The sequence below is a fragment of the Microtus pennsylvanicus genome, chromosome 4 (genome assembly GCF_037038515.1).
Source record: "Microtus pennsylvanicus isolate mMicPen1 chromosome 4, mMicPen1.hap1, whole genome shotgun sequence".
Taxonomy (NCBI): Eukaryota; Metazoa; Chordata; class Mammalia; order Rodentia; family Cricetidae; genus Microtus; species Microtus pennsylvanicus.
The window spans coordinates 122,520,622-122,546,100 of NC_134582.1; the positions used below are offsets into that span (position 1 = coordinate 122,520,622).

Consider the following 25,479-nt stretch of genomic DNA (forward strand, 5'->3'; position numbering starts at 1 on the left):
GAAACAGCATGATGGAACAGAAACACAAGTCATGCTGTTCAATTAGGTCACACCACTGTACTGAGTACTGAGTTTCTTTTTTGTTTTTCCCTGTAGACAGGTCTTACAACAAGCTTAGGCTGGCCTCAAACTTGTGGCCTCCTACTTCAGTCGCTCCCACCCCCACCCAGGAATGGACCATCACACAAAACCCTGTTTGATTGTTTGATTTTTCTGAGACAACGTCCTGCCATGTAGCCCAGGCTGGTTTTGAAGTCAATGTTGTGTCCTAGCTTGGACTCAGACTTGAAGCACTATTGTTTGTCTCTTCAGTGCTTGGATGACAAGCATTCGTCACCAAATCGGGCTTTGTCACCCATTACCAACTACATTCCTCTTAGTTGAAGTGACAGTGGCTTTGCTTTGCTTGTGTTCTGTGAAGGCTCTCATCAAGACTGAAAAGAACAGCAAAGCCAGGCAGTGCTGGCCTTTAATCCCAGCACTTGAGAGGCAAGGCAGGCAGATGTCTGGGTTCAAGGACAGTCAGGGAAACTCTGTCTCAAAACAACAACAACAACAACAAAACAAAGCAAAAGAGTTTCTACACAGAGAAACTCTATCTCCAAACAACAACAACAACAAAACAAAGCAAAACCAAAACCAAACTCAAAAACAAATAGAATAGCAGCTATATACTCCCAGCTGTAGGACGTATTTAGGTTGTCTCATAGCACTAAATGGTATACTTTATTTAGTGTGCACACAGCTTCAAAGCCAGTAACAATGTCTTCCCCTTCCCCCAGGTAAGACAAACTGATAACATCATTGAGTTTATGACAGCAGATTACCATTTTTGGGGAATTCTGGAGATTGGGAGAAACTATGCCTTAAAGAATTATTAAAAAAAAAATCAAGACAGGGAGGTGGCTCCGTCAGTGAGTGAAGTGCTTATAGCACAACCATGGGGAGCAGAGTGGGATTCCCAGCAACCCCATAAAAAGTGCTTGGTTTGTCTATCATTCCAGAGCTGGGGAGGCTGAGACAAAAGGCTCTTCTGGGCTCCAATGACAGTTTAGCCACACTTGCAAGACCAGGTTCAATGATAGACTCTGTGTCAAAAAATAAGGTAAGAACAACTGAAATAAAGACACCCGAATTTGAGCTCTGGCCTCCACATGAATGTGTACAAATGTGTTTCTGTACACGCACACATACACACACACACAAATCAAAATACATTTTTCACGGAGTTGAATCAGTGGAAACATTCAGTCAGAAACAAGGTGAACTGTTTGTCTCAGAGTCACCACTTTGAGTTTAATTCCTGTCATTTGGTTGGCATTAGCTGTGGAAAGTGGCTTTGTTTTTCCATCCAGATTAGCATCACTCAGGGTTCCTCACCAGGCAGGCTTGCTTGCCTTTGTGAAAGATCAGTCACCCTGTCCGTTGAGATACTGATTTGTCCATTCTGCAGTGATGGCAGAATACGCTGTTAGCCTCATGTTCTGCTGTACGATAATCAACTCCACAGTGATTAACTCTAATTAACTTAGGCCGAGGACAACAGATTAAGATAATGAAAGACTGGGTCCTCACATGTTGATCTGATTCATTTAGCCTGGTATCAGTATCTTAATGTAGCCCAAGACGGGTCAGCCTTCTCTCTTCCCTAAGCTACCAGGTAAGAGCGCAACCCACAATGCATCTGTACACTCTGATGTTTTGAGTGGCGGGCTTGCTCTAATTTTCCTTGTTACTAATCTAAATGGGTAGGGATAGAGGGAAAGTATGGGAAGGCTGAACAATTTTATAATGCTAGTGCCCTGGGAGCTGGGTTCCAATTTACTAAACAACAAAGATCTCCCACTCTTTCAGCTAAGTGCAACAGAAATTCTAGAGTCTTCACTGAAGGGTGGCATCAGGAACTAGGGAAGTGAGAAGGGTGTACACTTGCCCTTGCTGCTCATGAAACCCATGGTTTTTCTAAAAAAGAAAGGAAGGACAGCTGGAATGATAGTTTAGTCAGTAAAATAACTGCCTTGCAAGCATGTGGACCCTATTTCACTTTCTATAAAAATGTGAAAACAGCAAAAAGCTAGGCATGACAGTGTGCTTGTAGTCCCAGCTCTGGGGAAGTGGAGATGGGCACATCCCTGGGGCTTTCTGCAAAGTCAGCCTCGCCTACCTGCTGAGCTACAGGCCAAGGAGAGACCTTGCCTCTAAAGCCAAGATTGATGTGGTCTAGAAATGACAGTCAAGGTGTCATCTGGTCTTCATATGCATATGTGAACATACATGACGGGGGTTATGGGAAGAGAAGGGAAGAGAATAGAATTCACATCCAATATGTGAGCCTGTGCCTTACTTTGTGTATATGTATCTTTCTCTGTATGTTGTTATTAACTCTAAACAGTGGCTTTTGAAAAAAAAAATGACCTATATCTAGTTCTACAGGAGATGTAATTGAGGCTGAAAAGGGCAGACTTATGTCAGTATGATGTAGGTGGGTCATCTGTCTATGTGTTACTTTCATTGGTTAATAAAAAGACTGCCTTGGTCTTTTAATAGGGAAGAATTTAGATAGGCAAAGTAGACAGAACAGAATGCTGGGAGGAAGAAGGCAGTGAGTCAGACACCATGGAACTAGCCACCAGGTCAGACATGCTGAATCTTTTCCAATAAGCCACCACCTCGTGGTGCTACACAGATTATTAGGAATGGGTTAATCAAGATGTGAGAGTTAGCCAAGAAGAGGCTAGATATAATGGGCCAGGCAGTGTAATACAGTTTCTGTGTTATTATTTCAGGGCATAAGCTAGCCAGGCAGCCAGGAGCCGGGCCTCAGGAACACAACCCGCTGTTCCTTCTAAAAGCAGGCCTGCTCGCCTCATTGCTATATCAGTAATACATGTGTGTATATATGTGTGTATATACTGTCACAAATGTGTGTCTTTGCATGCACAGGCATGTGGAAAACAGGGGTTGACCTAGGATTCCCTTATTTATTGAGGTAGGATCTCTCAATCAACCTTGAATTGTTTTGATTCAACTGGTCTAGCTAGCCAGCTTGCCCAGGGGAATCTGCCCTCACCTATAATTATAAGGAGGTCTCAGCTACTGCCTGGGTGCTGGGGAACCAAACCTCAGCACCAGTAATATTCAGACCTAAAGAAGGAGGCTTTGACACACACTACAACACAGACGGGCCTTAACACTGTGCTAAGTGAACTAAGTCACAGTGACAAAGGGTACGTACATTTTCATAAGAGAACTAGGCTCGTCAGATGCTGAGGACAGAGAGAATGCCAAGGCCAAGGGGAGGAAATGGGATTACTTCCTAACAGGTACAGAGCTGTTGTTTGTGAAGATGAAACACTTGTGGCAATGGATAGTGGTCAGAGATGCAGAGCAAGGTCAGTGTCTTTAGGGAACCAATTCACACACTTACACATGTTAAACTTTAACATGGTGTGGCTCAGCTAGTAAAGCCCTCGTCTCAGAAGCCTAAGTTCGATGCACACAAAAAGCTGAGCAAATGTTCAGTCCCATAGACGTGAAGAATCACTAGTGGGGCTATCCAAGTAATGCAATCCAGTTCTATACAGTGTCCAAGGTTTACAAGGTAAGAGCAATCCAACATGCCTAAGCGGGCTCCTGACTACCAAAAAGAAAGCAGTATGTTAGTGAGACTCCTAGAATGGCATTTATGAATAGCTTTCATTGCATGTGTACATGTCTGCAGTATACATTCCCATGTGTACCTAGGGTCAGGAGTGTGCTCTTGTGCATGCATGTGTGCACATGTGCATGTGGATCCGAAGGTTGACCTTAAGTGCCTTGCTCAGTCACTTTCACTTCCCACTTTATTATTGAAGCAGGGTCTCTCCCTCAATCTGGAGTTCTCCCTTTTGATTTGATTCATTTCGTTAAGCTAGCCAGCTGGCTCACAGAAGAAATCTGTCTCCACCACCTAAAAGTTCTGGGGTCACAAGGAGGCCTCAGCTTTTATGTGGGTGCCGGGGATCCAAACCTTAGCCCTCATGCTTCCGTGGCAAGCCCTTTATCCTCCAAGGCATCTCCATAGCCCCTCAGCAGTGTTCGCTGCAGCAGGATTTATGCGGGTGAAGAAAAAGTGGGGAATATTCTATAAGAATGGAGTGCTTAGTATAAAATCACATCAAGGACTGGACTAATGGGTAGAATCTGGGCAAGATATTTAATTAGATAACTAACTTATTTTTATGGTAGTTATGTAACTGAAGGGAATCTGGAAATCTCTAGGTCACACAAAATCTTGTTATAGTTAATACAAATTCCCTTTTAATTGTGGGGAAACTCCACATAACACAATTCACTATCAAGATCATTTGCATTTTGCAGTGAAGTAGTAGTATATGCATCCTTATTATCATAGACCTATTTCCAAACTTTTTCATCTGGAAAATTTGAAAACTGCACCTAGGAAACCTCAACTGCTTTCCCAGGCCTGACAACTAATATTCTACTTTGTGTTCCAATGACATTTACAATTTCATGTGTGATGCTCACAACTCCCCTTCCTCAGGGTCCAACCATTGGGCTTTCTGGCAGAACCCACCACACCTGGGAGTTTAACTAACAAAACATAAGGGTCTCAAGGTTTTCTGCTGGAGCATGAGAAGTATTCCTCCCTTTTCCAGAGTCAGTAATAGCCCCTTGTGTGTGCGTACTTAGTTTTACTGAGCCACTCATCTGCTAAGGACTTTGCGACTGTCTCCACCTCTTGGCTGCTGCAAATAAAGCCGATGATGAGCATGGATACACAAGTATCTCTCCGGGCTTTGGATTCCTCTGCGTATGTTCTGATTAGAAGGGCTGGGGTTTTATTCGATTTTTCCTTTTTGTGTGTGTGGTGCTGATTGCATGGGATTGAACCTCATGCATGCTGGGAAAGTACCCTGCCTCTGAGCTAGATTCCAGGATTCTGTTTTGAATGTTTTGAGGAACCACCTAACAGCTTTGCATACCAGCTATAGTATTTTACATTCCTGAAAACGAGGCACACAACCACCAGGTCTCCATTTCTTACTTTCTACTGTGTTTCTAATAGTCATGGTAATGGGTGTGATCATGGTGGTTGCAATTCGCATGTTTCTAATGATCAGTGAAGCTGAGAATCTTTTCATGTGTTTGTTGGCTATTTACACATCTTCTCTGAAGAAATATTTATTCAAGACTTTTGCCCACTTTTTAAAATCAGCTTGCATTTCCGCTTTTGAGTTATATACAGGTATTAGTTTTACATTATACGACAGATAAATCCAATCAGTTTATAAAAACCATTAAAAAATCTTCATGAACAATTATGCCTTTAATTACAACTCAAAAAGAAAACATAATTGAAACATTTGATGCTTCTAATGTCTTTGAGTTTGTATCCTCAACTATTCTCTATGAACATTAATTACTAGGCTAAATTTGGAGTTCATTACCTTCCATGCTTTAGACATGATATATATTGTGTGATCCTTAAAATATGTATTCCACATACAGCACATTTTCCGAGCTTTGAAATCAAACCAAGGGGCCGTCCGCACTCCTCTGCATCTCTACCCACTGTGCGCCAGGGATGCTCTAGCACACGCGTCTCCTCTCGCTCATCTCTGCTCTGCAGAAGGTCATCCTCACATTTTGTCTTAACATTTCTTCCTCCCATCCTTCCTCCCTCCCTTTCTTTGGAGGCAGGGTTTCATGTAGCCCAGGCTGGCCTTGAACTGTCTATGCAGTCAGAGATGATTTTGGGCGCTCCTACTTCCCAGGTAGTGGAATTATAGCTGTGCACACCCCCCCAGTCTATGAGACACTGGGGATTGAACCCAGCCCTGCTTGTATACTGGGCACACATTCTACCAGCTGAGCTACATTCCAGCTCACTCTATAAGGAGAGCTCAATTACGTGCATTGGGATATTTTTCATACTAGAAAATATAACAAAAATTACACTATTTATTTCTCAATGAAATATAATATAAATCAACTATGTGATGTCAATATAAATAATGTGTTTCACGATACAACATCGTATTTCTAAAGCAAAAATATTGTTGAAAAAAGTGTTCTTATTTTAACAATTTGTTTGATGTTCTCTCTCTCTCTTTTTCTCTCCCTCCCTCTCCCTCTGCCTCCCCCCTCTCTGGCAGTACTAAGGACTGAACCAAGGGCTCTGGCCATGTTAAGCAAGTAACCTATATCACTAGACCCTTTGCAAATCTTCTAAATTTCTGGTTTTATATGGGTTTCTGTGCTCTGTCTAGAACTTAAGGGAGAAGAGTTCAAGGCAGCAGGGACTCGGGCAGCTGGTGACATGATATTCAAAGTCAATGAGCAGACAACAGAAGCCAAAGAGATGGCTCAGAAGGTAAAGACCCCAACTACCAAACCTGACTACTTGAATATGGTCTCTGGAACAACACATGATGAGAACCAACTCTTACAAGTTCTACTCTGATCTCTACAGAGGACCATGATACTTAGACACATGCACACACACATACACACGTAAGTGAAGAAGGAGCAGGGAGGAGGAAGGGGAAATGGGCAATAAATGCATATTTCTGCTCATTTCTTCTCTACTTACACAGTTCAGGATCCCATCCAGGATATAATGCCACCCACAGACGGCAGGCATTCCCCATTTCCATGAATGAAATCAAGATAATCTCATAACTGTTTTTGACTAGCATTGGATTAGGGCAGCTAAGTTTGGGGAAGTGAGAAGTTAGAAAAGTAGTTCCTCTTTTTGGTAGGTTGGATCAGCAATATTTAGAGGATAGTGGTGAGTTCTGGTGTCTAGCTGACACTGTGGTTGCCAGCAGTTGTATCTGCAGCTATCAATGTAAAGGCCTGTCTATAGTGCAGGCCCACAAGAAGAGGCCTTGTCATTCGTTCCAAATTCAGGAATTTCCCTATCTCTTGTTCAGGCTCTACACACACACAAATGAAAACGTGATTCTACACAGATGACCAAAACACCAGACATTTCCTCCACTGAAGTTTCTTATTATAACCTGCTTTCACAGAGCAGGAAAACATTTCCATTAAATATAGCTGATACCCCTTTTAGAGTTCTGTTCCCATCACCCACATATGACAAAGAGCAGAGGGTGCTTGTTTGCATAATGGCTCATTTTTCTAGATGATGCATAAACAGCTGTTTTTTTTAAAAGGAACTTCTGTGTTAGTAACACATACTCAAATGAATCAAATGGTTTTCTGAAATAGACTGCTGAATAGGAAAGATTCACCAGTGTATAATCTGTGTTATCGTTGGGATGGGGGAAAGGTATTCACTGTTGTGGGCACATAGATGAAAAATGAAAGACTCAGTGCATGTAAAGTAATCAGAGGGGCCAAAGGATGCTGCTATTCTGGATACACTGCATGTTCAAATTCCTTGATGCACAATTATAGAAGTAAGTTCTAATCTACACTGCATGGCAGAGGAAGTGAAGAGAGTGTCATTACTTTGTGCACGTAACCACAACCGCTGTGGGTTCGTGATTGCAACAGCCTTGTCACTGCCAGAAAGCATGAAGAGGGAGGAGCTTACAAGGCTCCACCTCTAACTGAGGGGCTGCTGGGGGAGGAGAATCATTCTTCTTTGGGCTGTGGCCACTGGTATGTGCATGGCCCCAACACCCATGTATATATGGGCAGCCCTAGTTAAATGTAGTAGACTGTTATTTAAAAGGAAGAAAAGAAAGAAGGAAGGGGGCAAGAAAATGAGAGGGGGATTTGGGAAAGTTCCAAGGAATGGGTGGGTATGATCATATTCCATTATATACGTGTGTGAAATTCTCAAAGAATTAATTAAAATTACAAATGGAGTCTTCAGTCAAAGGACAGTTCTGTAAAAATGATGAGCCTTCTATCACTTCTATTTTCTTCTTTTATGAATCATAGTTCAAAAGCAAAGCAATATCAGCTATCTGTAACACGCATATTCCCAGGAAGACAATGCAGAGTGGAACCGTCAGAGGCAGAGCGCATGGAGAAGGGGAGCTAATAGCTAAGGGTGCAAAGCTTCCATTTGGGCGATGAGACAATTATGAAAACAGTTGGCAGTGAAGCAGGGTGAAAATCTTGAATATAGCAAATGCTATTGAACTGTACACTTAAAAATAGTTAAGTGAGCTTGGGGTGGTGGCACATGCCTGTAATTCCAGCACTCAGGAGGTAGAGGCAGAAGGATCAAGAGTTCAAGAACAGCCTTGACTACTTAGAAAGTTCAGGACCAGCCTGCCTGAAACAAACAAAAACCAACAGAAAGTTAAGGAACAAATGTTTTATCTCTTTCTACCAAAATTACAAAAGCAAATATATAATCTATGAATCTGATTTTTTTTAAACGGGATTTGCCTGTAAGCTTTTCTGCTTTTAAATCCTATCTTGGTCTGTTTCCTTTTGGATTGTTTCACCGTTGTTTTTCTTTTAGTTTCCAAAGCCATCACTCTTCCTTCTCCACCCTAGGTAGATCAGCGTGTCTATTTTGAAGAGAAAACGAAAGCCACAAGACACACATTTGCTCAGTTTCCTACTCTCTTCTTCATTTCTCTCTACCTACCTTGTCACTGAGGAGCATTCCACACACGGACTCCCTGCCCTGGGGTACCCAATGTCATTTTTTCACTGGGTCCCTTGTCATTCTTGTGACCTCAGTCTCCTCTACTCCCAATGACAAGCACAATGCAAGTTTTCCACTTTCAAACACCTAACTTCTGACATCATTTCTGCCACAGGGTGGCCTACCCCTTTCCTTTCCCGGTAAGCTTCCCAGGCCATCTCTTTATCTCTCAGTCACTCCTCCACCCTCTGCCAGTTGGGTCACCCTGCCCACACTTGCTCTCTGAAAGGACCAACTGCTAACGGCAAATGTGCTGTCTTTTCCTTGTTTCTTTCCTCCGGTGTCAATCACACTTGCCAGTGCTGGCTGACTCATCTGCTGGCTTTGCAACCAACTCTTGCTTCTGTTTGTAGTTAGTCCGTCTCCTCAAGGAAGTATTATGGGACACATCTGGCCTCTTAATTTACTCCACTCTAATTTCTTTCATTCTCAAAATTTCAATGATGGATCATCAGACTTGTTCAAGTGGCTCAACAATCTCACAAGCATAGCCAAACCAAATAGGATTTCTAGTTTTTCCTTGGATACCCATGTCTCTCTTCTATCTCTTGACTTGAACAATAGAATTGTTGTCTACTAAGTCTTTCAAGCTAGAACTATTAGAACCATCTATGAATCCCACTTTGTCCCCATCTCTCACATGTAGTTATGTTACAAATTTCAAACATTTTTATCTTGCTACTTCTGTTGCATTCAACAATTACTGGTTTCAATCTGTGAGCTTGAGAATATATTTTCCCTACATCATAGGGATAGCCCTTAAGCAAACTGCCTTTTCATGTGACCTGTTTCGTTTCTACATTGGCTATGTGACTTGTAGTCCTTAAATTTTTCTTTTTTTGGGCTAGAGAGATGGCTCAGTGGGTAAAAGCACCTGCCACACAAGCCTGATGCGTTTGGATCCCTGACACCCATGTGAAAAACCCTATGCAGTTGCACAGCTGCAATCCCCGAGCTCTTTAAGGTGAGATGAGACAGGAGATGGAGATGGGAGATGGAGGCAGGAGGTGGAGACAGGAGGTGGGGACAGGAGAAGGAGACAGGTGGTGGAGACAGGAGGTGGTACAGGAGATGGAGACAGGACGTGGGGACAGGAGGTAGAGACAGGAGGTAGGGACAGGACATAGAGACAGGAGAATAAGCCATCTGGCCTTGACTGTGCAGTACAACATTAAGAAAGGCCTTGTCAGACTTTGTCTCAGAACAAAGGGCAAAGGCATGAAGTTGACCTTTGACTTGTACAGGAGCGCTGTGGCACGCATGTACCTACACTCTCACACAGATCGTTTACACACACATACACATCCACACAAAGTTTAAGAAGGTAAAAGTCTAAAATTTGAAAATAAAGTTAACAATTAGTTCCTTGTTTAGAAAAAGAAACAGATCTTCTTTGACCAAAATATAAAGTCTAGACTCACAGACTACATGATCTCTTCCACACATACTTAAACTTTAAAGGGGACTCGATTGTTACTAAAGGTACACTTTCACCAGAGTGTTTATTTCTGATTCTTAAGAGCATGTCCTTCTAAGCAGCCTCAAATTGGTTTAAAAGAACCCTGAGCCAAACAAATCTTTCCTCGCACAACTGTCAAGATGAAAACAGACGTACCATGATACCATGTTTTTAAGATAAAAAAGCTTAGTAAACACAGGGAGGAGGAGGACATATGCAGAAACCCACAACGGATTTAATTTGCAAAACCACACAGCCTTAGCTCAACTAGAGTGAAGATGACTTAGATAAAATACAACCAGAGAGCTGAGATAGAAGATACAGGGTAAATAAGGACAGCTATGGTGTAGCAGTAAACTTTGCTATGGGGCAGTGCGAAGATCTGAGAAACTGATTTGCTTCAAGCCGCTGGAGGTAAACATTGCTGATCGGAAGAATGCCCCAACTTGTATCTATGGGAGAATTCTCACCTTGATACAGGAAGAAAAACAATACTTCTTAAGGTGACACAGTAGAGCCTAATTCTATATCCTGCGGCCTTTATCTTTGCATGTGAAGACTTGAGGAATTTCTCAGAGATGGATTCTCTCTTTAGGGTTTAAGAGAAGAGGCCAGAAGTGAATGAGGGTGGTTCCCTTCCCAGGTAGTGTTTGGAGACAGGAGTATGCTTGGATGATCATAGCCACAAAGCGGGGTGAAACACCCCCAGAGGTGACACAGGCAGAAGGTCGGAGGAGAGCAGGAAGTGAAAGCTTTTTGGTCTGAGCTTCATGAGTGGGAATTAATTAAACCATTTTGGGGTTTCTTCTGCTCATTTTTTTTAGTTGCAAAAAAAAAATCAGCCATAGGCAATGAAAGATTAGGGATTGAAAATGAAAGGGAGAGATAAACCTTACGCATGAGGACTACAGCTGTCATGTTAGATATGACAATATTCACCTAGGAGCCAGCATTTGCTGCCCACTACTAACAGTCGGACCCTGCGCAGTAACAAAAGAATGGAGGTAGAAAAAGAGAGCCACCTGAGGCTCTAACCCCCCTGGAGGACAGAAGACTCGCGTCCATCCGAAGATGTGTGGGTCCGGCAGACGGAAGGCATGTTGTTTCTGTATCACCTAATGATTCATGGGCACCTTCTTGTTTTTTTCTTTTGTTTTGTTTTGTTTTTTTCTTAACCATGATTTGTGGCAATGAACATGCATGAGAGTTTTTTTTTCTGAGTCATACATTAGATTTTAGCAATCTAAAAACAGACCAGGTTGCAAAAATTCCCCTGAGCTCTCCACCCTCTGTCTGCATTTTCTGGCGCTGGCCATTACTCAGCTTTCTCTCACTGAGCTGGTGTTCACTTCATTAGTCTTCCTTTCCTGAAAGAAAGTGGGTTCCCTGAGGGCTAGCATTTTCTCTTTTTATCCCTGTATCTTTGGTATCCAAATGATGCCCAGTGTGCTTAGGTGCCTGATCAACACGTATTTAACTCGTTAGACAGATATAAAATTTAAATGAAAAAAATTCCCACTTTTCCCTGATTGGCTAAACCAGTCTAAGGTGCAGAAGAAATGTCAGCAGCATTGAATTTTTAAGAAGACCCACGGCCTTCAAAATCCTAAATTGGCAAAATTTCAGGCATTGGAAAAGTATGGGTGAAAATTATCCAAAATATTTTATTGGGAGCAATGTTCTAAAGGTTTTCTCCCCAATAGGTTAGTTCATTTATACTTATTTTATACTTTTGTAAACAATAGTTTCCTTTTATCATCTATGATTGAATATAAACATCATCTAAAAGCACTGGTTGGGACCTGGGGAGATGGCTCATTAGGGGAAGGGAAGTGCAAGCACGAAGACTTAAGTTCCCTGATTCCCAGCACCCACTGGCTTGGACCACGCACTTGGTCCATAACTCCAGCACTGTGGGGGGGTCAGAGCCTGGAGGATCAGTAGGCCAGGTAGCTCCAGGTTCAGTGAGAGACGCTGTCTAGGGCAATAAGGCAGAGATAATAGAGCAGGGTACCTAGTGTGCTCCTCTGGCTTCTGCATGGGCTTGCACCCTCACAGGTGTGCAGATACATAGGACCACATACGTCGGAGGAGAGTATATATGCCTCCCCACATACACCAAAACAGAACATGCTAGCAGTGGTGAGCCTGAATATAACATAATGATAAAGCTAAAAGGGGGGCGGGGAGCCTTAGTGACTGCCAGATACCTGGTCTCTGCTCTCTGGAAAGAGGGCCATAAACGTTCTCTACTTAGGCAGTTGTTTATTCTAATTCATTTCCAGGACTAATATTTTTGCATATCTATCTATCTATCTATCTATCTATCTATCTATCTATCTATCTATCTATCATCTATCTATCTATCTATCTATCTATCTATCTATCTATCTATCTATCTATGTACCTACATATATACTTACTTTTGAGACAAAGTCTTATATAGCCCAGGCTTGCCTGAACTCCTGGCATAACCAAAAATGACCTTGAACTTCTGAGCCTCTTTGTTCTGTCTACCAACTACAGGTGTGTGTTACCATGCTCAGAGCATTGCTGGTGACTGATACTAGGCCTTTGTACATGCTCCTAAAACACTCTACCAAACAGGTACTTCTCTGGCCCATGGCTAACAGTTACATTCAGCTAATTGTTTGGCTTCTGAAACTTGCTCATTTTCTCAAATGTAAATACTCCATTGCAATTCTGATTATGTTTTATAACCAATCAAAAACAAAACATAACATCATTTAGATTTTGTTTTTGGCAATACATTTGTTTTTAATTAATTAATCACTTTCAATATGGTTTAACTAAAATTTTTTCATACAATATCTTTTATTCTTGTTCTCTCCCTCTCAACTCCCCCCAGATCTTTCCCACCTCCTTAACTATCCAGCTTTATATTCTCTCCCCGTTCCCCTAACAAAACAAGAAACAAAAATCAGCAAGAAACAGCCCCCCATAAAACGACAAAAATGAGAATCAAAAAAAAACCAGACAAAAGACAAATAAGATTAAAAAATGCTAAAACAAAGTAAATAAAACAAAAAATTCACAAAAATGTTATCGAGTTTATTTTGTCAATGATTACTGGGCATTGAGGCCTGCCCTGGAGTGTTGTTCATATACTCTGTGACCCTCCATTAGAGAAAAGATTTTTTTTAAATGATGTTTTAAAATATCTGTCTGTCTACCTGTCTGCCTGTCCGTCTATCATGTTTATGGTATGTCGCCCGAGTGTTTGTCTGAGCACCACTTGCACAGGTGCTGCCTGTAGAGGCAAGAAGAGGGGGTCAGATCCCATGGCATGAGATCCACGGAATACGGCCATGGTTGTGAGCCATCATATGGGTGCTGAGGACTGAACCTGAGGCTTTATGAATGCTAGGCCAGCACGCCACCAACTACGCCGCATCTCTAATCTCTAAAAGATACTTTTGAAGTTAAAGACAAAAGAAATACTTCTTCGAACAAGGGTGTCTTTTTTAGTGTTTTGAATCCATGTGCTTCAGGAATCTGTTAAATCAGAAGCAACAATCACAGGCAGCATCAAAAGCTGACACAAATTCACTGATTTATGTACATATGAAAATCTCCTGACTCAAAGGCAAATTAAAAAGCGTTCTTAGCATGAGCTAAAATAATTCTAAGATGTCCCATAGTACATTATTTTTTCAAATTCCCAAAATATTTTCATAAAGTTCAAACTTCATGGCTATTGCTCAAGAATGTTAATCAGGCTGCATTTTCAATTATTTTAACTAAAACATTAATAGTTCTCTGCAAGGCACAGTAATCAGTATCACACTCCTTCTGTGTGTGTCAGTGTGTGTGCATAAAGGGGGGGGAGAATGAGAATTGTCTTTGCACGCTTGCGTGTGGCACTAGATATTAAACACACGATCAACACCTGCCCAGTCACATACCCCTAGACAGAATGCAGCATTTAAAATTTGTTCAGGGCATTTTTAAAGTATTGTACTCAAAATACGTAAGAGTGAATGAAAGGGGAAGGAGGAAGGGAAAGTTCAGTGAGAGCCTGGCGAGAGTTTGAGAACGGGATGAGTAAGTCCAGAAGAATGGAAAAAGATTCTAGAATATAGTTCATTTTATTTAGAGATTGACTTAGAGAATCTTTATGTGCAAAATCAGAAGTTTGGAATACAGTTGGAAGGAACGAAGTATACAGAGAACTGAATCAGGTTTCTGGCTGTACTGGAAAGGAAGCTATGTAGGGCACGAAGGTCGGGACTGAAGCAGATCTCGGCCATTAAGGAAGCAGAGAAGAGGAGCACCCTTAGCTGCTCAAAGCCACTGCTTCGAAAATAGTTTACTGTTTCATTTATGATGATTTATGTGTATTTATGAGTGTGTGAGTGTGTGCGTGCATGTGTGTGTGTGTAAGGGTGCTTATGGAGGCCAGAGGAGATAGTCAAATCTTTGAGAGGCAGAGCTCCAGGTGGCTGTCAGCCACTTGATATGGGTGCTGGAAATGAAGCCTGGTCTACTGCTCTTTCAGGATATAATTAATGCCTCTGGGGGTTTCCATGGGAACACATACAGCTGTGGCATTCACTCACAAAGTCTCTCTCTTCTTTCTCTCTCTGCATCTCTCTCTCTCCCTTTCTCACACACTCTCTCTGTGTCTCTCTCTCTCTTTCTCTCTCTCTTTCTTACTCTCTCTCTGCATCTCTCTCTCTCTCTCTCTCTCTCTCTCTCACACACACACACACACACACACACACACACACACACACACACACGAGTGAGCAGAAATAAATTCTAGTACCTGGGAGGATGAGGCAGGAGGATTTCAAGTTTTAAATCTGTTTCAATGACAATAATAATAACAAGAAAAACTCATGGATTTTAAAGAAAAAGTATGGAGCTAGAAATTATATTAAGCAAAATAAGCCAGACTTAGAAAGACAAGCATTTCATATTTTCTCTCTTGATTTTTTTCTCTAGTGTAAAATTTAGAGAGGAGAGAAAAAAAAGGAGAGGTAAAAGCAAAACAGAAACTATTGTGAAGAGGGAGGGAATCAGTGAAGTGGAGGAGAAAAGGGAGAGAATAAAATGTGCGTGTATGACATCACAATGAAACTAGTATTCTGTATAATTACTATATACCAGTAATAACTGCAAGAACAAAAAAATATAGATTACAACATCAGACCACCTGGGTCCAACTTCCAGCTCATGACTTCGAGCAAGCTATTTAATCCCTTTCCCTGCCTGTAAACTCAGGATACAATAGGACCCACCTCAAAAGTGGTTACCAGGGCTAGATGAGTCAACAGCTGTGAAGAGATAACAGCAGAACCTGGTGGGCAGGAAAAGCTGGTTACCTGCGAGTTATACCAGTTCCGATTCAGAGTCAAATGGGCAACCCTCCGTTTTTGAGGTATTTAGTAGAAACTCTTTTTCTCGTGTCAAATTAGATTGCTTTCTTTATAGTCTGTTCCCCCATCCCCCAAATAAGACTAAGAGTTCTTTCCAGGTAGATCTTTCATGGTTGACTCTTTACTGCCACATCGCCTCTTCTCAGTTCCCCAATAATACGACATGTCAACTAGAGTGTAGGATCCAAGTGTGTAGTCGCTGGTGTGCAAGTGCGCAGTTCACTTTAAAGTTATTCAGGCAGTTTGGCCCAGTGACGATATTTGGTCAAGTGGAATACATTGACAGCTTGGTTTGTGGAGTGTTCTACCTTTTGGTTCCAAGTTAGGGTGCTCTCCTGGGTGCTTCTTGCTTTATTCCCATGGGTATTGATGCTAAGTCACCTCTTTCCATTGCTAGCTTTCCATTAGTTCTTTCTTAACCTTTACCATGATTGGCATCTCTCCTGTTGAATCACACATTCTGTTCTACTGTCCTTGTTTTGTGTCCTTCATTGCTCTGTATCATCCTCTTCATCGCTCTCGTCACTTCCATCTCAGTTCTTTGGTTCTATCTACTACTGTGAGCCCTCTCCAACCCCAGCTCTCTTTAGCACAACCACCTTCTTCCTGTTTAGGCTTTTCTGGTCTCTCTCCCAGTTACTCCGCTGCTTGGTCACGTGCCTGCAATAACTTGACTGTACAAGTTTCCTGACCTCTTGTTGTATCTATGTAGGGCTCTTTGTTAAAGGAGGTCTATACTGGGGATACCTAGAGATCCTGCTCTCCCACCCAGTGGGGACGGAGCTAAGGACTGCTATGTCCGCTCAGATACCCATGTGTACAAGATACCATGGCACACAGAGAAGGAACATGACCTGTGTGAAGTGTCAGAGGCGGCAAAAATCTCAAGGGTTAGCAAACGGCCCAATGGAGGAAGGTAAATTCTAGGTTTAAAATTCATTATGGAGCTATATCAACGCAGGGAGTATCCTGGGAATACAATACATGGAAGGCCGTGGAACATGCCTGTGTCTGGCCCAGGAAAGACCTTGATTCACCACAGCCAGATTTTCACATGGGTTCTGGAAAACAAACTCAGGTCCTTGTACTTGCACAGCAAGCCCATCTTGAATGGCTTTGTTTTAGCAGAAGCCTGTTGTGAACGATATAATGGGTGAAACCAAAGGTTCAAACCAGAAGATACAAGAGGTCCTCTCTAGGAGATGGTGTGCTAACCGCCTCATGTTTGTGTCTGATGGTACTACAAAAAAAGCTGTCTCAGCCTGCCCCATCTCAGGGCTGATCTGTGATGCCACTCCACACTTCCTACTCCCACATCCTGCCTGCTTTGTGATCTGTTTCGGCCAATGGACATCTGTAGAAATGATACTGGGTAACTTCCTAGCTTGGACCTTACAAATCTGAGCCTTTGATTTTGGGTGTGTATAACCCTCATTTTTAGTATCCAATTGCTGTAGAAAGAAGCCTAAGGTAGGCACTTGGCAAGAATGGAGATGGGGAGCTGTGTGGTCTTACCCTCCTAGTTGTGCCCACTATGGGACCATGTGGTCAGATCAGGCTACCCCCAGGATTAGGACGAGTTATTACGTCACTATGCCAGAACCACCCCCGAATTCTTGACCTGTAAAACCACAAGCAAGTAAATTAGAGATGCTTTTAGCCACTGAGCTTGGGAAATTTGTCCCACAGAGATTGATATCCAAAGCAAGACTCAGGGTCAAGTAAATATTTGTCAAAGAAACAATAAACTGCATGCGGGACAATTCCAGAGTGATAACATGAGTTCACAGCCAACTTATATCACTCTGAACTTCATTCTTAATTACTCGACACCAAATCCCATTTCAAGCCTATGTCATACTTAACTGATTAAGACTTAAGCTTCTTAGAAATGGGTTCTTAGAAAATGCAATCCTTTGATTCTATCTAACAAAAGACTAAGAAAATGTGCATGGCACATGGATTAAAATTCCCTAGAATTTGGATTGACTTTTTCCTTCTGGCTGCTTTAAAACAAATGTTCCAACAAATTCATGTTTCACTTTTTGAACTTACAGAATGCTTGGTGATTTTTTTTGTTGGTATTTTCTCTTCTTAGCTTATGATTAAGAGAGCTGAGACGAACACATACTTGAATTAAAAGTGTGCAGTCTCTCCCTGGATCTGAGACAGTTAAATATAGGGGATCCAATTATTCTTCCACAAGAAGATATTCACAGCAGTTTTCCAGAAGAAAATCAGTTCTATGCTTCCATGGACAGACATTCTTTTTGTTCTAAACTCTCCAGCTTTTGCTCTAGGAAGAGCAAAAAAAAAAAAAAAAAAAAAAAAAAAAAGAGCTTTGCGTCTCCTCTTTCCTTTCTATTGAAATAATGAAGTTAAGAATAATGGACTGTGTTGACATTTCTCTTTGGCAGCTCTCACTGTAAGAGACTGTTAACGGGTGTGTTTTACTTCATTGATTTCTAAATGATGTGCTGATTTAAACTTGGTCAAACAAGTTGCATTTTCTTCGTCTTAGTAAGCAGGAAAGATGTCTTTTTCCTCCTTCAGATATTTTACATTCTTGGAGTGCTTTTCATCACAGACCTCAGGTGCACGACAAATATTAACAGATCCCCGTGCCCTGGAGCTAGGAGCGAGTCTCGGAGCTCTGATCCTGCTCTTACTGGAATGACGGGGGAAGGTCAGAGGACTCTGGACTGTGCCTTTGGCAAATACTTCAGCTGTCCCTGCTTAAGAACTTGGAACTCCATGACTTATTTTCATCCTCATTAAAATAATTCTTACACAATTGTGTATCAGTGTGTAGTTCTATTTAAGTGGAAGAGTCATTCAGTTTCTTCTTATGAAGGGTTATTAATGGCTGTTCTGAATATTGCTGTGAGCCGTGAGTCTTGAGTGATATGGATGCTTTTGTAGAAGGAAGGAATTCCCAGTCAATATTAATATTCTGCCTCTCTGTTCATCATCATCATTTATACACTCACTGAGGTACTCAAATAATTAACTTGTCTTTTTTTTTTTAAAAAAATTGGTTATTGTAACATCTTTTGTATTGCCATCACTACCAACATAGTAGAAGGCACTTCTTATCATGGTATTAAATATTTTAAATTTTGTGTGTACATGGGTGATGCGTGTATGTATGTGTGTGTTTATGTATGTGTTAAAACCTTCCAACCTGGAGGAATTCCAAAGACCTACTTTGATGGCTCATATTCATTATCTAGGTGACTGGGTTTGGAAACACTGCCGGGTGTGCCTATGATGGTTTTCAGATTTAGCTAAGGAGGGAAGACTCACTCTGAATGTGGCAGCACTGTCCCTTTGGCTGGGACAAGTGGAAAGTGAGCCCTGCACCAACACTCGTCCCTCTCTGCTTCCTCAGCATGAATTCATTGTGACCCGCTGCCTCATGCTCCTGTGACCGTGCCTTTAATGCCATCATTAAATGCCGATGGGCGGCACCTTCAAACCGTGAGCTCTGAGGAACCTGCCTTCTGGATGTTGTTTTTGTCGGGTATTTATTTATCATGGCAATGAGAAAGGTAACCGATGCACCACCTAACTGGGCTCATTAATGCTGTGATCAGTATACCATCATGGCCAAGGAGGATCAAGGCATATGAATACACAAGAGATGGTGGCCTCCCTTCAGTCTCTCTAAAGGGGATGCTCTAACTTCGGGTGACAGTATTTGAATGTTCCCAGTCAGTGGGAGGAAACTAAAGAGAAGTGAGTTGGAGAGAGTTTGGGAGGGGAGCAGTAGCTATCCCAACACATGGTGAACACCCCGTAGTCAGGGCCCTAAAAGCTTTCTTGGACTTGGCCTCCACTAGTTTCAGGCATATTCCTTAAAATTTAGCTTGAAAACATAGACAACATTTGGAGTGCTTACAGGTCTTAATATAGCTATGAAAATGTGCTATGTATTCACAGAAACCGTCATGTTTGTGACTGGAGGAAAATCAAATATATTTCTTAATTGCAGAGGCTTTGTGTTAGGTACTTTCTTGAGAGTACAGTCCCTCGTGGATGGGAAGGAAGGGTAGCAGGAGCTTGAGATAGGTGGTCACCCTACCCACAGTCCTTTTTATCAGTCCAAGGCTCCAGCCCACTGAATGGTGTCACCCACATTTAGGTTGGTCTTCCTACCTCGGTTGACCTAATCTAGAAAGTCCCTTATATACATGGCCAGTGATTGGTCTCCCAGGTGATCCTAGGTCCTGTCAGGTTGGCAGCCAGTGTTAGCCATCACAGACTTCATCAGCTTCCTCCCCTGAAATCACAGCCTCAGCTCCATAAGACCAGAGTTAAAGCGAGAAAGGAATAGACTTGCTACATGCCCTCAGGCAGCTTATGGAGGAAGCAGTAATGGAATGAAAACATACATCATCATGGAATTCTAGCAGTGAGCTGGGGAGAAGCCGTCAAGTCCCCAGGGATACATGAAGCAGAAGAGGGAAGATGATGAATTGTAGGTAACTCATGAAAGGCAATGCACAGGGGTGGTTAAGGCTTTTGAGTTAAGCACAGCAGAAAGGGATGGACTATCGTGAACAAAGTAGGGGATCCAACTGGCACTTAAGGGGACACCATATTTTCCGATGTCCCCAAAAGAAACCCTTTAGATTGAGATGGTTGAAATGAAAAAGAAGGCTGTGTTTTACACAGCCAGAAATGTCACCTTCCTTCTGTAGGCCAAAAGGAGGAGTCCTTTGTCTTGCCCTCACATGACCTTGTACAGACACTTCTCAGGAGAGAGCTGTCACCATGAGTGCACATCACCTGGGTGTACCACTGTGACCCAGCCTTTCATACCAGGAATAAAGACTGGCCCTGACATTGCTCCAGCTCTGCTTTGTGGGCACCAGGGATCTGGAATAGTGTATTCTTTCACTTCTCTCTCTCTCTGTCCCTCCCTCTCCCCACCTCCTAGAGAACTGCCTCCTTCCTTCCTGCCCTTCCCTTCCCCCTTCTTTCCCCTTCCTTCCTATCCCTTCCCACTCATTATTGCTAGGATTTATTTTTAATCTTCTTTGAAATACTTTTTCCTTTTTTCATTTCATGTTTGTGGTTATTCTACCTTTGAATCATCTAAACAGCATTTAAAAAAATCCGTGTGTGTGTGTGTGTGTGTGTGAGAGAGAGAGAGAGAGAGACAGAGACAGAGACAGAGAGACAGAGACAGAGAGACAGAGACAGAGACAGAGAGAGGAAAGAGAAAGTGGGGACTGAACCTATATGTGGAGGAGGTCAGGGAAATTCCACTGTGTTTTGGGGAGGGTCTTGCTTCTGCTGCTACTTCTTCACTTACTCCAAGCTAGCTGGGGATTTTTTGGAGGGTATGAGTGTGTGTGTGTGTGTGTGTGTTATTTCACTTATTTTTTCTTTGGTATATACCCCAAACACAAACTCTTAAATTTATTCCTTTACTTTTTCCTTTTCTTATTCTAAACTGCCAGGTAACTATGATTTCATTTTGAAGATCCTTAAGATCTTTTACATTTTAGATTAGAAAGTATTTCTTCCATTTAGTCCTTTTTTAGAAATTAACACAGCTTCTGCTTGTCAGGACGTCTGATTTTATGTTTTCCTTATTTCTTTGTCATTTGGCTTGTAGTGTATTTTCACATTTTAATGTTTCTTTTCCTTTCTCTACCCTCCCTACTGTCCTTGATTTTTTTTCTTTATTTTTTCAATGTCAGGGTTGAAGCCTTGACTAGACAAGTGCTCTGTCGCTAACCTACACCCCAGTCCCCAGGTTTCTGAGACAGGGTGTCCATGTGTAGCCCGAGGCCGGCCTTTAACTCACAGTTTTCCTGTCTCCTCCTCCTTCCTAAGACTGGGGTTCTAGGCAGAGACCACTGGGCCCAATTAGGGCCTTTATTTCTTGATCATCTTTAATATTTCCGTTTTCTTTTTTTATTAGCATTTTAATTGTCAGCAAAGACAGTACAACACATATAAGAGGAGACAAACCTTTTTCTTGTAGCTTGTTTATTCCTAGAATTTTTATCATAAGAGTCCCTAATAACAGAGTTGTGAAGGGTTCATACCATAAATGTTTCCTACACCTTGAGCTAGGAGTTTTAGTGGAATTTATCCAGAAGATTCCAGAAACTCACACACAAAAGTTTCCAGGAAAATAGTGCTTCTGTTTGTGCAAACATTTAGATCACATTTGACCTATTTCTTCTAACACAATGGATAGGCCCCAGGACATTGCAGATTGTAGACTTTATGGCCATTTATTTATCTCACGAGTCTTTCTTGATACTCTCATTTATTAGATACATGGGTATATATTAGAGATGGGATGAGTGACAAGAGACGATGTTGACTCAGTGTTTGTTCAGGCTGTAATACCAGGGGCAACTCAAGGCAAACAAATGTATCTATGCCCAGTGCTGTTACCGCTAACAAGTATAAACTGGTTGCTACAGGCTATCTACTCTGCTAAGTACCTTAGAGAGATGATCTGACAGATGCTTTGAATCCTCATAGAAGGAAAGCAAATTCTGGTCTACAGGATCACAAAAGGCCTGCAGGAAGAGATGATTATGTGAAGTATGAGGTGCACAGGAATTCGAGAAAAGAGAGGTCAGAGGCTAGCAGAGTGAGTGGACTACATGGCAAACTTGGGTCCACATAGGGTGGCTGAGGTATTCAATGAGGCTCCGACTTGGGAGGAATGTGATGTATATGACCAGAGAAGAAAGGCTTAGAACCTCTTGGGTCTGTTAAGGAGGTTAGGTTTCACCCCAAAAGCACTGGGAAAGCACTGGGTATCCATGGAAGAACTTAAAGCAGAAGGGTGGGATACTCAGACTTGGGTGTAGAAGGCTGCTTCCTGCTGCAGCATGGAGAACCACCAAGAGGAATGAAGACCAGTGAGGTATTTCAGGGTGGAGGCAGCAGAAGTGAGAAAGGGTGGAGCAAGGAAGCAGATGTCCCAGTGGGTGAACTAACAAACCCTGACTCTAGCTGAGCCCTGGACATGGAGGAAGGAGAGAGAGGTGAACACTCAGATTCCAGGACCACCACAGTGGTCCAAGCCAGCTTCTGAAGCCAAGTCTAAAGTATTATGGTCTCAATCTTTTACCACATGGTCTCTGTAGTCAGTGTGAAAAACAGGGATGGCTTCCTATTCTGCAGGATCAAGATAATACTCTGAGCTCATGTCCTAACACAAAGCTAAAATTGGACCCTTGCACTCACATTGCAAGTCGTTGAGTCTATGTTCTCATGAAAAATGGAGAACCTGGCCCAAAACCCATTTACCATTATAAACAAAATCTTAGAGTTTAAGGAAGCTTTGTTGGTTAAGCAGTCAGGCATTTCTGACAGTTCAGCTTATGTGACAATGCAGATTGCCCTCACAATACTTTCTTGGCTTCCCTTTCTCCTTAAAGCAGTGATTCTCAACCTTCCTAATTCTGTGACTCTTTAATTCAGTTCCTCAGGCTGCGGCGACCTCTCTAGTCATACAATTATTTTCATTGCTACTTTATAACTGTAGTTTTGCTATTGTTATGAACCATAATGTCAATATCTGATATGTAGAATATCTAATATGCAACCCCTGTGAAAGGGTCATTTGAACCCCCAAACGGGTCACGATCCATAGATTGAGAATCACTGGTCTGTGTACCTTGGTGACAGGGGTGAATCGTAGTCGGTGGAAAGCGGGCACTAGATGCACACATGCATTAAGAAGAAGTCTCTCTGGTGTACATTTCAGGTTCTCCAGGCTGAGTTTCTAGAGTCAGAACCATTGCCCTTTCCATGACATGTGAAAAGACAGCTTGCTTTCCTTTCACTGGCTAAAGCAAGTGCACAGAGCACTAAGTCTCCCTGCAAATGCACACAATGCTAAGTCTCCCTGCAAGTGCACAGAACACTAAGTCTCTCCACAAGTGCACAGATTGCTAAGCCTCTCTGCAAGTGCTCACAACACTAAGTCTCTCCACAAGTGCACAGATTGCTAAGCCTCTCCGCAAGTGCTCACAACACTAAGGCTGTCTGCAAGGCAAGGACTACCTGACTAGAACTGACAGCCACAGGTAGAGAAACTGAGCTCTTCTTGTGCTTAGAATGCAACCAAGAGCTCTGTGTGCCTTAAAAGGAGGGTTGCTCTAGGGTCTAAGGAGTTGGGAAAGGGTTTGCACTGCGAGCATGAGGATCTGAGTTTGGTTTCTTAGAATCCACGTAAGAAATCTTGATGTTGGCAGCATGTGTCTATAATCCCAGCACTGGAGAGGCGGGGCCAACAGGAGCCTTGGAGCTGGCTGGCTAGCTAGGCTAATGGACTCAATGAGCTTGGGGGTTCAGTGAGACGTTTTGTCCAAATAAACAGGGAAGAAGACACCCAGTGTTGACTTCTGACTTCCAGAAACACAAATGTTGGGCACATGCACACATCCACACAAACAATGTTCTCTCTTTCCACATGTATCCATACTCATGTACCACACACACACACATGGATATAAACACAAATGCATTCATGCACACCAATTCTTTCTCCAAAGTAAATTACTCTACTGATCAGGGTTCCCAGGAAAGCTGGATTTATAGCTGTCATACTAGTTTAGTTATTAATAATGTCCCCTTGCATTCTCAGAAGTGCTCCAGGCTGGACACTTAAGACAGTTAACCTTTCCAGCTCTACCCATGAGTAATACACTCACCTGACCTGGGAAGCATTTGCCAGTTTTTACAGTGTCACGGCCACTGACTCATTCAAGTAGGGAGAACGAGACTCCTAAAAGTTAATTAATTAAGGTTCATTGACAAACTGGTAAGGGATGCAGGTTCGCCCTGCTAACACCCCCTCATGTGCTAGACTCCCATCCTGCTGTGCTAGGACACCTGTGGGCTGCAGGCTCACTCAACAAATGCTGTTCCTATCTTCTGTAAGACTCACCTGGGTCACTCACCCTTTAGGTGTCAGCGGAGCTAACACTGATAGCTCTGGGATATGCAGACACCCCAAGTGTTGGCGCTCTTATAGGACTGTCCTCTATATAACATAGACATTGGCATTCTATGCCCATCTATTAGGAACCTGTGCCATCTGCTGTAGTGACCGGGACTAAACTACAGTCTTTGTAGAGAGGTCAGAAGGGAAATAGGCGGATAAGATAGTTGCATCCTCACAAAGATGCTCAGCCCCATAAGTACTTTTCTATACTCTCTCCACTCAGAATTACTGAGAACTGGTACCATGGGCTTTCATTCTTCATGGCATTCACTTCTGCATTAGAAGGTCCTGCATGAAGATTGGGACAAAAGCCTTCAGTTTGCTTTTTAGGGTCTTCTCCTGGTCATGGTTTCCTGGTCTGTCAGGGCTTCATGAATAGGAGTCATAGTGAATTTGAACTAGCACAAGGCATGTAAATACAAGATGAGATAGGAGAAGTAACAGAGTGAGGGATAGCCCTGCCTCACAGATCCCTGGAACTCGGCAGCTAATGATCTGATTTAAAGTTAATTAGTTAGCACACCAGGCCTGTTTGGATGACTATAATCGAAAGCAGAAAATCGCAATGGTTGGCTAGGACAAAGAGTCATTAGAACAGCATATCATCGTTGGAGGGGATGCAAAGTGGTCCGACAATAATGAAAACATCTCAATGTTTCCTTATAATTCTTAAATGTGTACAGAATTGCTGGCAGATTCAGGAATTCCCAAAAGGAAGCAAAAGCAACATCTCCAACATGTTTACACATCTACTCGGAGAGTTAGCACTTGATTGTCAATCTGGTGGGATAAGAATCACCTAGAAGACAAATATCTGGCATTTCTAGAGATGTTTAACTGAGGAAGGAAGACGCACTCCTCTGAGCATGTGCAGCACCAGCCTATGGGTGGAGTCTCAGAATGAGCAGAAATATGAAAGGGAGTAAGGAGTCAGGCCCCATCACTCTCTGCTTCTTGACTGTGGATACAACCTGACCAGTCAGCCCGT

The 25,479-nt window shown here is 42.4% G+C and overlaps 1 protein-coding gene across 4 annotated transcripts in view; it reads right to left on the reverse strand.

The window, feature by feature from the left end:
* The window catches only part of Prkcq (protein kinase C theta), a 135,089-nt gene that overhangs the window by 103,392 nt on the left and 6,218 nt on the right, over positions 1-25,479 (reverse strand). Inside the window, exon 1 of one of the 4 annotated variants that reach the window (XM_075970337.1) lies at positions 6,596-6,707. The exons of the other annotated variants lie outside the window; for them this stretch is intronic. Within the exon in view, the coding sequence (XP_075826452.1) occupies positions 6,596-6,646 (51 nt within the window). The 5' untranslated portion in view covers positions 6,647-6,707. Of the gene's footprint in view, positions 1-6,595; positions 6,708-25,479 lie in introns of those variants that run through there. 4 annotated transcript variants of the gene reach the window in all.